Raw genomic sequence first — 14071 nt, forward strand, 5'->3', positions numbered from 1 at the left:
GTCCTAACTTGATATCATGGTGTGCAAGAAAGCAAGCTACAGTCTCTAGATCCAGTACAGAGGCAGAATATAAGGCATTGGCAAATGCTACAGCAGAGATTATCTGGCTACAATCCATCTTGAGGGAACTTGGTGTTAAAGGCACCCAAGCTCCATGTTTATGGTGTGATAATCTCGGTGCTACCTATTTCTCTACTAATCCAGTTTTTCATGCCAGGACAAAGCATATTGAGATAGAATTTCACTTTGTGAGAGAAAGGGTTGCCAAGAAGCAACTTGAGATTCGTTTTGTGCATTCCAGAGATCAAATTGCAGATGGATTCACAAAACCTTTGCCCACAAGAAGCTTTGAAGATTTCAAACATAATCTCAACTTGATAAAGTTGTGATTAAGGGAGGGTGTCAAATAGCCTGTCACATTGCCTCAATGAGCCGGACCAGGGTCCTACACCAACCTCATGAGGCGCACCAAGAGTCTTGATATCTTGGTAGAGATAAGCTAGGTAGTTAGTTGATATCTATCTATTGTAACTTACTCTATCTCTTCTTCTCCAAGTCTCCTGTAAGATCTCATCTATCAATCTGTATGCGCTACAGGGTTGTTGCGCCCCTGCCTATAACATGAACCACGTTCCCTCGCACGGAGGTCAAGACGTTTCCGCAACTCGCATATGCACGACCGCACTAAGAGTTTTCTAGAGATGGTTCAAGCTTATTGCACTTGTACCTTTCATTGTCCCCCTTGAAATGAGCAGTACTGAGAACTCTTTTTCTGGAATCCAAATGATCTTCACTTTTCTATGGTGGTTTCCTTGTCATGGAATAACAAAAGAAAGGGTATATATATGAAAAATAGTACAGAGTACACGGCCTTTTGTTTTTAAATAAACTCCCGAAAGCTCACTACCTGCTGTCTATGTCCAGCGTCCAATCAATGTTTCCGTGAGTGGGCGACTCTGACTCGGGGCCTCACGATCCGAGCGAACAAAGCGTCGGATGACCGGGTGCTAATCGTCCCGTCGTACATGGAGTTAGCATAGTATACGATGAAGTAAGCTTAAGCACCAAGCGCCAGCTCCTACCACATCTAGCGACTAGTTAGTCATATGGAGACCTCCCATCTCACTCACTCTCCTACAAGACACGTTTCCCAAGGCCTTTTTTTTTTGAAAAGGTGTGTCCCCAGCCTCTGCATCTGGGCAAATGTTTCCCAAGGCCATGGCAGTGTCGTCCCTGCCAGAACAAGCAGGAGCCCTCCTCGCCTGGAAAGCCACACTAAAAAGCCACCTAGCCCAGCTTCAATGTTGGAGTAGGGGCAAACAGTAACAATCAATCCTTGCAGCCTTGCAGAAACAGAGTGAGCTTGAGAAAAATGAGCATCTTATTCGGGTAAATGCTGCAATTGATGTATGCACATACTTGTTGAATCAAGGATATCCGTTTTCATGGCCATGGTGAGTCAAAAGAGTCTACAAAAAAATTGAAACAATGGGAAGTTGACGGATTATATAATTATGCACAATGATGTTGTAGTCAAGGCATTCAAAAATGCCCCGGTTAATAATCAGTTGTTGTCTTCAACAATTCAAAAGGATGTCGTCGAGTGCTTTGTAGAAGATCAGTTGCAGCCTTGACTCGACCAGCTCAACACCCGGTCTTCTGCTTCTCCCCTGTTTCTGAACTTGAAGGTTCTGTTTCTTAATCATCAGCGTCCTCTGATGCAATCTCCCCATTAAAAGATTATCGCCCTGGCGTGTGCCAATTTTTTTTTTACAGGAACATGTATCTGTTTGGTCTGCAACGAACAAACGAATTAAACATTTAACAACGTGGAGAGTATAGTACTTTGCTTCCATTAAATTCAGGTTCCTGATCGACCATTTATAAAACGGAGACAAATGCAGACAAATTTAATTAACTACAAACTCTACAAACTGCCAAATGAAACAAAGTGAACTTTTTGGATAAAGAGCCCTTTATTACTTTAAAGGTTTAAGTATTATATCTCATCTTTGCATAACTGAGATGCACACAACCAAGTCAAGTTTAATTCTCAAACAGACAAAACACAAGTAATCATGTAGATATTGTATAACGTCTAAAGCGGAGGAGGGTCAATCCTAAAATGATGTCACCATCCATGGCGGGTAAAAGTACCCCTCGTCGTGTCCTCCAAGCATGTATACACCACCGTAAACATGTCTCGATTCTCTACATGTTGTAGAGACAGCTATAAAAGCCGTATACCAGTACACCTGTAGATAATATGCATAAGAGAGGTACTTTTATAGTTAAAAACCTTATCATTTCTATGTAGCAAAAGCGACCAAATAAACACAAAGCGCTCCCACCATGACAAGAATACTAAATCTGTGATCTATCCCATGTAACTAGTTGCCAAATATATTAAAAATACTACATGAAGGATACAAGTTAGATGCTTTATTGAAAGAACTAGTGTTTTATTGAAAGAACTAGTGTTTTATTGAAAGAACTAGTGTTTTATTGTCTCATCATGATGATAAAAAACATACTGCATGCTTTAATGCCAACTCCTCTTAATAAGGTTTTTTTTGATAAGAATGAGGAGGTTATCTGTGGTAAGAATGCCTCCTCGATGATTTTTTTAAAATATATATTAATATCGCGAAGATACCAATTACACCCAGTCTCTGCATCAATAAGATGTCTCAAAGACATACCGGCTGCCCACAACCGAAAAAGAAAACAAAAAAGAATGAAAAAAAAACAAAGGCCTCGTGATCAACTCCATTCAGCAGTAGCACATGAACCACCACGAAAGACAACATCAGGAAAACATAAAATGTCTCCAAAAAGGATGCCTTCAAGAAGGAAACAGTGCACAAGCACCGTTATCGCCCGATCCACGATCTTAGATTTTCACCCTGGAGAAAGTCTGAGCTCTCAAAGCAATACTTTCAGCAAAGAAATTGCCAGGCACAACCAATCGCTATTTTTTTAATAATATTTTTTAATACATTTGAGTAATAGTACACCGTTTCGACAATTTACAAAAATATTACGATGCCGGCTCTGGCTAAGCCGACTGGAACCAGTCAGCCACGACGAAGCCGATTAGGACCCAGTCGGCCTAGCCTAAGCCGACTAGGAGCCATTCGGTACTAAGGTGGCTGACTGACCAGTCGGGCAGAGGCATTAGCATCAGTCAGTTTCAGCGAAGCTGATTAGTACTAGCCAAAACCAATTAGTACTGATCGGCTTCGCTGAAACCAATTAGATCAGATCAGCTTAGGCAAACTCGACAGCTGCATAAGACCAAACTTTTCACCCGATGGCTGCATGGAACCATATTTTCAACCATAATTTTATCCCGCCGCCCTCTCACGAGTTAGCCGCAATTTCCCGTAACACTTCCCCTCCATATGTTCCCAGCATTATCCTTCCCGCCAACCATTTCCTGTCATTCTTTCCCGCCAACCCTTTCCGGCCATCTTCTCTTCTCAATCTATAAAACCCTCCACACTAAGGTGGGTAAGCAGTGCAATGTAGTCTCGTCAAGATATCCGATTATCCTTTTGATTGTAGTTTTCACCCTAATATGTTCAAATGTCTTCTAAGGTTAGCCATCGATTTCAAGATAGACAATAGGATAGTTTCATCTTCCATGGGACGAACTCCTCAGTAGTGGCACCGTACTAAATGAGTTGGGTCACACATTAAGTAGGTGCGGGTAGTCTGCAGGGACCTTTGAGAAGATTCAGAAAGAACTTCTCAGATTGCATGGAAGGTGGAAGAAGCAACATCATAAGAGTAAGGGGCCGTTTGGATTATGCCTGCGCTCGCCCTGCCAATCAATGGCACGCCAAAATTTTGGCGGAGGAAACGGCCGCCGGTGCCTTGTCAAATTATTGGCTGCACAATAGAAGGGAAGGGCAGACGAGGGTGGGGTGAGCCAAACAATCGGATCTGAACCAAACGCGTGCCATCGCTCCGGTCAACGACCAAATATTTGGTCAGGCGTGTCAGGGCTATGATCCAAACAGGCCCTGAAACTTTCCTAAGGACTACAACAGAACATACTTATTTATGGACTGCCGACAGTGAAGATGAAGACGATTTCTTCATGCCAAGCACCAAGGCCAAGACACCCGCATTGTCGAAGGCCAAGAGTACCGAATCGTCAAAGGGCAAGAGTGTTGCATGGGGATGATGATGATGTCTTCATATAGTTTGTATGTTGTATTATTTAAGTTCATCTGTATCATTTAATTCACATATACTTGTATCTTAATTATTTATTGCAGTCTCTCTGGAAATGTAACTCGAATAACAATGCAAATTAATAATAAGATATCTCTCGCATACATAGGTAGATATAAGTCTCTCGCATATATATACAGGTAGATAATATGCCACACAAGTAGCAGCCACGTCGTGGTAACTGGCCACCTATCGGCTTGGCCGTAGCCGATTGGCCAGTCGGCATAGGCGTGGTTGACTGGTGGCCGGTCAGTCCGGCTGACGTGGCTCAGCCACTAGTCGGCTGCCGTGTGGACGAATGGGCCCTACCGGCTTCCCCTACACCGAATGAGTCCTAGTCAGCTTTGGCTAAGCCGACACGATCCTAATCGGCTACGCCGTGGCCGACTCGATCCAATTGGCTTAGCCAGAGCCGATAGTGTATTATTTTCGTAAAATTTTGAAACCGTGTATTATTTCTTAAATTTATTAAAAAATGTATTATTTTTAAAAAATAGCCAACCAATGAAGGTTGGACCTTAGGTTCACTCTGTAAGTCATGACTCGGCACCCGATGAGCACTACGAAAAATGAACCCTCAGTGCTGCCACCCCACTTGTCACTGTTGCTTTTGAAAGTTATCAAACACTTCGCTGACTCCATCGCCTCCGAGGCCTCCTCCGCCTTACTGATCCTCCGATCTCAGCCACCATGACTTTCTACACTACTGTCTATGCCATGAAAATTGAGATACCGACATGTCCCATAGTGTCAATAAACAACAGAGCTTCGCCCTTATATGGACGTGCGCAACCGGATTATATCCAATCTAGATATCCTTGGGCAAAATCTCCGACAGTAGTTTCAGAACACGTCAACGCCCTGATCGAGGAGGACCGATCATGCAGATCGTTGTCGTGATTCGAGAAGGGTACTAGGACCGCCACCACACCAACGCCATCACCGCCAATGCGGAGGACACCAACCCGCACTGCACATAGGCCATAGCCCACGTTGTCGGCTGAAGATGGACGCCAGATCCGGCGAACCTGATCCACCACCACCCCTCGCCTGCACGATCTGCCACCTCGAAGCCTGTCGTGCGCCGCGGTCGGGATCCACCACCGCACCACGGCGATACTCGCCATCGCGGTGTCCCGACCCAGCCGTGTCGCCCGTGGTGGAGGCCCTACACAAGAAGGCGAAACGCCCGCGGTCCTCACGCAATTTGTTATTCTTAACCGGTATATTCATCTTCCAAATATCATGCAAATCTCGTGCAGATATCATCACGACGTAAATAACAATCTTAGTCAAGGTAGTAATTATTTAGCTTAAGCACATGCATGTTGTTACTTAGCGATGCCACACAAGTGCACCACTCAGTGCCTTTATGGGGATGTGTGTGAGAGGGAAAAACAAAGAAATAGCTTTAGGCTACTCGTAGTGCGTAGTATCATATACTAGTATCATGCATAGTATCATACAGTAGTATCATAGATGATCATATTTATTGCCATGCATGACACAAAGTAACATATCATTTAACATGATACGGTATCTACCTATGTTACTATAACCCTCTTTCTTTTCTTTAATTGTCTGTTATATAAGCATTCTTGACAGTCCTAAATGCATGATACCGGTTATGTTACCCCCCACTCATGGGTCGGGGTCGGGGAATTAAAGTGAGCAACAGATGTCCCTTATTGATCCTCAAAAAAACAGATGTCCCTTCTTAAAAAAAAGGTGGGCAACGGGTCAAAAGAAAAAAAGTGAGCAACAGATGGGTACCCACCCCGACAAAGTAGGCGATTCTTTGGCGAAGCTTCCTTGCGCCCTCGCCACGATTTGGCTAGAAGAACACGGCAGGCCGGACAAGTCAAAAATCTTTTTTTCTTTTTTTGATCACAATAGCAAATTGTTGTCTGACAAAAAATATAATTTCTTTCAGCCGGTACAGCTCCCGATCGACAGCTCCAGCTCAACTCTCATTCTTTCTCCGCTGGCTAAAGACATTAAAGAATGCACTAACCTGCGCATTGTGCTGTCTACCTCTCCATTTACCCATCCCATTCCACCACATCCCCATCCCATCGCTCAACACAAGCAAAGAGAGCTCGCTGTGGGAGTAAATTAAGGAGGAGCCATGGCCCAAGCCATCGTGGAGAGGGCATGCGCGAAGCTCAGATCCGCTATAGGAGATGAAGCTGCGGTTGGCTCGAACTTCACCGGTGACCTGCGTGATATGTTGGAGAGGCTGCAGCCTATCCAGTTCCAGCCGCTGCTGGAGGAAGCCGAGATGCAGCTGTTGTGGGATCCAGAGGTGGCGGAATGGCTGCAGTACGTCTTGAGCGCCGCCTACAAGGCCATAGACACTGTAGACGAGCTGCAGGAGGCGAGATCACAGGCTGCTACAACGGTATTGCGCTGCAACTGGCGGTTTATTTTATTTTCCTTATTATTACTTATTCCGGCGAAGCAAAGCAAATACTACTAGTATCCATTACTTACCTCCTGTCTTCACCGACGTGAGATTGGTTAGAATATAATTCACTGATCGATGTTTTAGCTGTGTTGTTGTTAAAACTTCCATTATTTTGATTTCAAGATATACAGTTACATGCGAGTATTTAACCAAAAACTACCACATTTCATGGAAACGTGTCCAGAAACTACCACGTTACGAATTTGTGCCGAAAACTATCACTTTTTTGCTAATCTGTGACTAAAAACTACCATGTCGGGAAAATGCCCGATTCGCCTCTTCTAAACGCCTTTCTAACAGAATGGGCCCACAAGTCAGGTTGACCGTTAACTTTGACCGTTATTACAAATGGGACCCACACGTTAACCCTCTTCTTCCTCCTCTCTCCTTCTCTTTGGCATTTCCACAGACACCCCGTGTGTGTGGTGGCCCTCAACGCCGGCTGCCCGGTCGTCCTCGAGCTCTCAGCCCCAGTCGTCACGTCGCCGTGCAGCGCCGACCACGGCCAGACCACGCACGTGACGCTGTCTGCCCGCTGTTCCCGGTCTCCTTCTCTGTCGCCGCCTCCTGCGGCGCCGTCGGCGTCGCGGGGCTCGCACGCTCCGCCCGCTCGTTCTCGGCGCAGGTCGCGAGCACGCAGAGGGTCGCTAGCTCGTTCGTGTTGTGCCTCCCAGGCGATGGCGACCGCGCGGGCGCGGCAATCTTCGGCGGCGGCCCTTTCTTCCTCGCTCGCCGGGCTGACCGGCCGGCAGTCACAACGCTCCTGTCCGAGGGGGTCCCGCTGCGCCGCCCGTTCGCCGGAGACCCCGGCTACTACGTCTCGGCCAGCAATGGCATCGCCATGGACGGAGCGCGTGTGGCATTCGCGAGCGCCGGTACGCTCATCGTCGGCTTCTCCACCACGGTCCGCTACACGGAGCTTCGCCACGACGTGTACCGCCCCTTGATCGCGGCCTTCGACCGCGCCATGGGCAGGAGCGCGAGGAGGGTCAGGCCGGCGGTGGCGCCGTTCGAGCTCTGCTACGACTCCATGAAGTTGCTATCGTCGCAGACGGGGTACTCGGTGCTAGAGGTGGACGTGATGCTGGAGGGCGGGCAGAACTGGACGGGTTTCAGCGGCAACTCCATGGCGCACGCTGGCTTCGACCGAGCTGACGACGTCGTCTGGGCCGACGCCGAGGACGACCTTGGCCCTCCCCCGCCAGCGCCCTGGTCGGAGACCTGCTCGAGGAGTAGGCCGGGGACGGCAGCAGCATCCAGAGCCACGCGCTCAGCTCGCTCGAGAAGGGCGCGTCGGTCAGGATCTCGGGCGAACTGCAGGTGCACACAAGGTGTTTGTAGAAATGCCAAAGAGCCGGAGAGAGGAGGAAGAAGAGGGTTAACGTGTGGGTCCCATTTGTAATAACGGTCAAAGTTAACGGTCAACCTGACTTGTGGGCCCATCTTGTCAGAAAGGCGTTTAGAAGAGGCGAATCGGGCACTTTTCCGACATGGTAGTTTTTAGTCACAGATTAGCAAAAAAATGATAGTTTTCGACACAAATTCGTAAAGTGGTAGTTTCTGGGCACGTCCCCATGAAATGTGGTAGTTTTTGGTTAAATACTCGTTACATGCTTTCTCTAAGCAAGATAGTGGTCCATATTTGCAGATGACAAGGATGTTGCCCCGCCTCGCCATCATGAAGAATGCCATGGCCATCCAGGTGCAGGAGACGAAAGAACTAGTGATGCTGGCACAGCGGGGGTTCCCCGAATCATCAAACAAATTGGCACGAGACACCATGTTCCGGCTAATTATTAAGGATGGAAAAATTAGACCAGGTTTTGAGGAAGCAATGGTTCTCGAAAGAGGATCAGATAAAGAGAGAACAATAGCCGGTCTATTATCTACTGAGTCCAACATCATGCAAGAGCACATCACCATTATTCCCATCTTTGGGCTTGCAGGCAGCGGCAAGACAACCTTGGCACAAATGGTGTTTAACGATAACCACTGCCTCCAATTGCAAGGCTACGACTTCCGGGTATGGGTTTATGTGTCTCCCCAGTTCGACTTCCACGCAATAGGCAACTCCATTATTTGTCACGTGTTGAAAAGGGGACAAGAAGAGATCAACCATGCCTCTTCAGACGTGGAGGGGATGGAAAGTATAATGAAGTGCCTTCACGAGCTACTTAATGGTAAGAAGGTGCTCCTTGTTTTGGATGACTTGTGGGAGGAGGATCCCATTCAGTTACAGTTGTTGAAGTCCATGCTAACTTTCTTGGGAGACAAGATGCACGTAATAGTAACCACATGCAACCAAGCCATCGCCAGGAAGATCTGTACCATTGAGCCTTACAGGCTAAATCCGCTAAGTGATGAAACATGCTGGGAAATAATCAAGAAATCAATCCGTTTTGAAGCAGGAGAAGAAGAGTTGGAGAAGATTGGACGACAGATCGCAAGCAAATGCTGGGGTGTGCCATCAATAGCTCGAGAATATGCATGCATGCTAGGTTCTTCCCGAGATGCTAACAAATGGAAAGAAAATATTGAAGGGGGTTACTATTCTTATGTCCTTTCTACTTTCACGTTAAGCTACATGAAAATGCCACCAGATTTGAGGCTATGCTTTGCTTATTATTGTCAAATCTTCCCAAGCGGGCAAAGTATAGTCAAAGATGACCTTGTTCATCAGTGGATCGCTCTCCACCCCACTGAGCCATCTGAAATATTGTCTGCCGCACAGATAGCTGAGGAGCATATTACCTGGCTTCAGGACATGTCATTCCTTCAAACTGCAGAGTTGGAACATGTGAGTAATTGTCTACTACTCTGTTGTACAAAATTTGCTGAATTTTAGAGACACAAAACTGAAGTAAAATTTGAGTGAATTGTATCGTACTTGTTCCTACTGGATGGATTACTAATGTATAGTAGTAGGTATGCCCGAGGGACATGATATAGTGAAGCGAAAGAAAAACATACGTACATGTACGAAACTAAGACATATATAGGCTTGTTACTATTTCTTAATTGGAGAAGAGGATCCTAATCCGCTGGCCGATCACACGGCCGCCTTCATCGAGCGCCATGTTTGCTAGCTCCATTTGATACTATCCTTTCCTAAGCCATCCCCTCCACTAAGGGCCTCTTTGATTCAAAAGATTTCTAAAATAATTTTAGAGAATTCTAATCTTTAGGATTTTTTCTATACATGTTTGTTTGATTCCTAGGATTACAATCCATATGATTTTTTTGTTAAGTTCCATTTGTACTTTTCATAGGAAAATTTCCATCAACTCCAACCTCATGCGAAGAATCCTATACTTTTCCTGCGAATAATCGAACACCCTAGTTTTTTTTCCTTCTCGAACCATCCCTTCACCTCTGTATGTGAAGCTGTTGCCATCCGTTGCGTTCTCCTCCCTTCATCCACCCACCACTGATGTCGAAGATTAGCTCACACATAGACATTGCTGCCGCAAGAGAGGGGCGCTGATGTAGCAGAGTCGGAGTGCCGATGTTGCAAGGACCAGCCACACACTCATGCGCGTTATAGCCGGTCGCTCGTTGTTGGGAGCGAACCGTTGACAGACAAGAACAACTGCAGCAGGGTGGCCGCAGATGCTGCTAGTGGAAAAAGATGGTGTTGTGCCATGATGACGATGATGCTACGACGTTGCAACGCTGCAAGCAAGGCAAAAACAAGGATGTGACGCATCAACACAATCCTTTTGATCGAAGCTGCCAACATGGTCGACTAGCTACGACCGGCGACTGGATGTGCTACGGAAGGCAATTGTTGTTGCTGCGAGCGGCAATAGTTGTGCTATGAGAGGTAACCGGTGGAGCTGCAAGCGGCGTCGACTGTGCGGTGACTGTGGACGGCGTTGCTGCAATTGTCCACCACGGAGTTGCAATCAGAGGCAACTGTGATGCGACTGTCGACAAGGGAGCTTCAAGTTACGACAACCAAGTTGTGATCGTCGATGGCAGCTGCAAGGCCGTGAGACGGTGCTGCTTGTGATGTGTCCCGGCTGCACAATGACGATGCTAGTGGTGATGCGAGTCGTCACACTGCAGCTATGTCTGAGGAGCATGCTGCTGCAATGGACGGTGACCATGGTGACCACAGGTCATGACAGAGCGGCACTGATGACTAGATTTTTGCGCGAATTGTGGGTACATGTGTGTGCGGGCATGGTTTAGCATAGAGGAAGAGTGCATATCAGGTGATATGGTAGCTACCGTGCTGCCGTGCTATGATGTGAACTCGACCGTTGGATCTCACATCCAATGGTCAGCTAAGAAGCATTGATACATTTGCAAAAAAAGCACTCCAAGAACATCATAATCATGCGTAGGTCCACATCCCCCAGAGGTGACCATTGGATGTGAGATCCAACGGCCGAGCTCGCATCGTAGCATGGGAGCATGACAGCTCCCATATCACCTGATAATTTTCCCATGGAGGAAACAGAGGCAGAAGCCAAATTGTTCTTCTAATTGCAAGTTCATATGCTCCTGTTATGAGAAGCAAAATACATAAAAATAGAAAAATATATCCAAAACAATATGGTTTTTTAACAAAAACATTGCTTAGTTTTCTCTCCACGTGTAAATTTTCATGATGAAATCACTTTCACGGAGGTCGAAAAATATATAACAAAATCAGCACCCCAAAATGCTTTCTAGAATAGTCTTTTTGGAGCATCGAATTTGTTGTTTTCGCTTGGACCAATAGGAATGTTTCTTTTTGTCACGAAAAATTACAAGTATGTAGAGAATTCAACAATGTTTGTTGCCAAAATATCAGGGTTTTTACTATTTTTGGGGTTTTATTATTCATAAGGGTCCATGTGAGCTCGAGTGTAGAAACTCCATGTCTGGAAAGAGTTAGCTGATTTTTCTGGGACACCCGAATCTGACAGCGATGTGCGGCCACATCTGATGGCTAGTAGGGTGATTGATCGAGGCTTCCGGTTGACCGCCTGACGCCTAGCGCCCTCCTTTTTAGTTAATGTTAAAACATATCTAAGTTGAACATGTCTAAATTCACAAAGTAGTTACATTTTGAAGATAAATATTTCGTGATGCATATTATAATTATGTGTATATGCCTTCAATTTATTGCAGGCCAGTGGAACGGAGGATAAGGGTGCAATCTTGTTCACTATGCACAATGTGGTGCATGACTACGTGACAAAGTTTGCGAAACCTGGTAAAAGGTACAGTAGCAATCTAAGGGCGATGAGCTATGTCAGTTGCAGATATATGGAGTTTAGGAGTGACCTATTTTCACGTAATAAGGGGCTACGTGTCCTGAAACTAACGGGGAGCTCTGTGCTGAAGCTACCGAACTCCATCTGGCAACTGAAGCACTTGGGGTATCTTAAGATATCAGAATTCTCTGGACTAGTAACTTTGCCTGAGTCATTGGGGGATCTGATAAATCTGATCCACATTGACTTATCAGGCTGCTCCAGGCTACTAAACCTACCAGAGTCGTTTGGAAAGCTCATCCGTCTAGTGCATGCCAACCTGTCAGGCTGCTGTGAGCTACTAAACCTTCCTGAGTCAGTTGGCAAGCTTGTCAGTCTTGTGCACATCGATTTGTCAGGCTGCTCTGGGCTTGCAACTCTTCCTGAATCATTTGGCCATCCCATAAACTTGTCCCATGTCAATCTATCACGCTGCCATGGACTGGCAGAGCTTCCGGAACCGCTCCAGAAGCTCGGCAAACTGGTACACCTGGATTTATCATTCTGGTCTTGTTTTGAAGGGATTGGGGAACGCCTTGGAAGGCTCATCCATCTCGAGCATTTGAACGTGTCGCACCCTTGCTGTCATCTTCCTCAACACCGCTCTCATCTCCAAGGGCTAAAGGATGGTCTGTGCAAGCTCACCAACCTCCGGTATCTAAACTTGTCAATGTGCCTGAACCCTATCTTTTACTACCACCATTCACAAGAGGACAGTCTACAGTACATTGCACAGTTTGTCGTCGGTCTTTCCAGTCTAGAGCACTTGGACCTGTCCCATAACACATTTCTTTTTGAACTTCCTGCAAGTCTAGGTGACCTGGACAAGCTACACACACTGGATCTCTCAGGCTGCATCAGACTGAAGAGAGTTGGTGAAATGAAGTCTCTCAAATTTATAAATCTGAGGAAGTCTCGGGGACTAGAGAGTTGCCACTTTGTGGTTCGCGTCGTCGATGATGACGATGCATATAGGAGCAGCAGCATTGGTCAGCTGGAGGTTGTTGATTGCCAAGAGCTCCAGATAAGCTGCCTTGAGAAAGTGAGGTCTAGAGTAGAAGCACAGAGAATCAAAATGCCAAAGAAACAAAATATTGAAAAGCTGAAACTTTCTTGGACATTGGACTCTGTCAGAGAAGTGGAGGACTGTGCTTTGTTGAGGGAATTAGTGCCACCACCAGATCTGCAGTGCCTTGAGGTTAATGGCTACGGCGGCACACGTCTCCCGGAGTACTTGGGTGAGCTCACCTCTCTCAAGGAACTCAAGATCGTCCGCTGCAAACAGCTCAACTCGTTGCCAGATAGCATACAGAAACTCACCAACCTCAAAGATCTGTGTATTTTCGACTGTCCAGAACTGGAGAAATGGTGTCGGCTAGAAAAGAACAAGAAAATGCTTGCGCACATCCCCAACAAAAATTTCGAGTATGTACCGTCGTACTGCTCTCTGTTTTACTGTTCTCATCTGTTTTGCATTCTTTGTGTTGTCTCACGTATTGCTGCTCAGAGTTGCTTATGTAGGAAAAATGGAATAGCCATCATTGATCTCAACTGTAATTAACTGTAAGTAGAAAATTGGAGTGTTGACCTTGTCTATTTTGCAGAGAGCATGCTAGTACCAGCAGGCCGGAGATCAAGAAAGATCGCAGATCAATCGATGAAGCGAAGGCAGCAGCAACGGATTGTTTTTTGTGACCACAAGTTTTCACCCCAGAATGCCATCTGATAATCAGTTATCCTGCTTTGCAACGTATGTTCTTCTGCGGACACTTTCCGTCAGCGAGACATGCATGATGGCTTCGGATAACTTACTTTGTCGTCCATGTAATTTTTAATCCGAATTTGTATTCTTGTGTGTGCTTGTATGCCGTGTAACGCTCCTCTATCCTTAATCTAGCGACATTTTGTCGTCCAGTGTAAGTTCGTACATTTTTTTTTGCGCAAGATAAGTAAGTTAGCATGCCACTGAATTTTGTTTGGTAATGTTTTAGTAGTTCAGAAGTTAGAGGTCCAGGTAAGGGTAAGAATGATATCTTTGTATGACTGATCAGGAGTTGGATCTCCATTCACTTCACTGGCTGGCTCAACACTGAAAGATTACAAGATTTTTCCTTCT

At 46.1% G+C, this 14071-nt stretch overlaps 1 protein-coding gene and 1 pseudogene across 1 annotated transcript; both read left to right on the forward strand.

Annotated features, from left to right (window-relative positions):
- The first annotated feature begins 6296 nt into the window (after positions 1-6296).
- On the forward strand, positions 6297-13650 carry LOC147983094 (putative disease resistance protein RGA1). The gene is made up of 4 exons (XM_087540637.1): positions 6297-6643; positions 8358-9506; positions 11831-13380; positions 13560-13650. Exons 1-4 carry the CDS (start codon positions 6371-6373, stop codon positions 13648-13650), a joined length of 3063 nt encoding a protein of 1020 aa, XP_087396763.1. The 5' UTR covers positions 6297-6370.
- Positions 7011-8111, forward strand: LOC147983095 (chitinase CLP-like; annotated as a pseudogene).
- Positions 13651-14071: the final 421 nt, after the last annotated feature.

This window comes from Triticum urartu, chromosome 2A, assembly GCF_056163025.1.
Source record: "Triticum urartu cultivar PI428250 chromosome 2A, HENAU_Tu73, whole genome shotgun sequence".
In the NCBI taxonomy this organism is placed as follows: domain Eukaryota; kingdom Viridiplantae; phylum Streptophyta; class Magnoliopsida; order Poales; family Poaceae; genus Triticum; species Triticum urartu.

Bases quoted from the DNA above. Each gene is read 5' to 3' on its own strand.
- LOC147983094 (XM_087540637.1), top strand. From the start codon at position 6,371: ATGGCCCAAGCCATCGTGGAGAGGGCATGCGCGAAGCTCAGATCCGCT. The intron at 6,644-8,357 runs GTATTGCGCTGC...CCATATTTGCAG, and splicing joins GATCACAGGCTGCTACAACG to ATGACAAGGATGTTGCCCCG. The intron at 9,507-11,830 runs GTGAGTAATTGT...AATTTATTGCAG, and splicing joins AAACTGCAGAGTTGGAACAT to GCCAGTGGAACGGAGGATAA.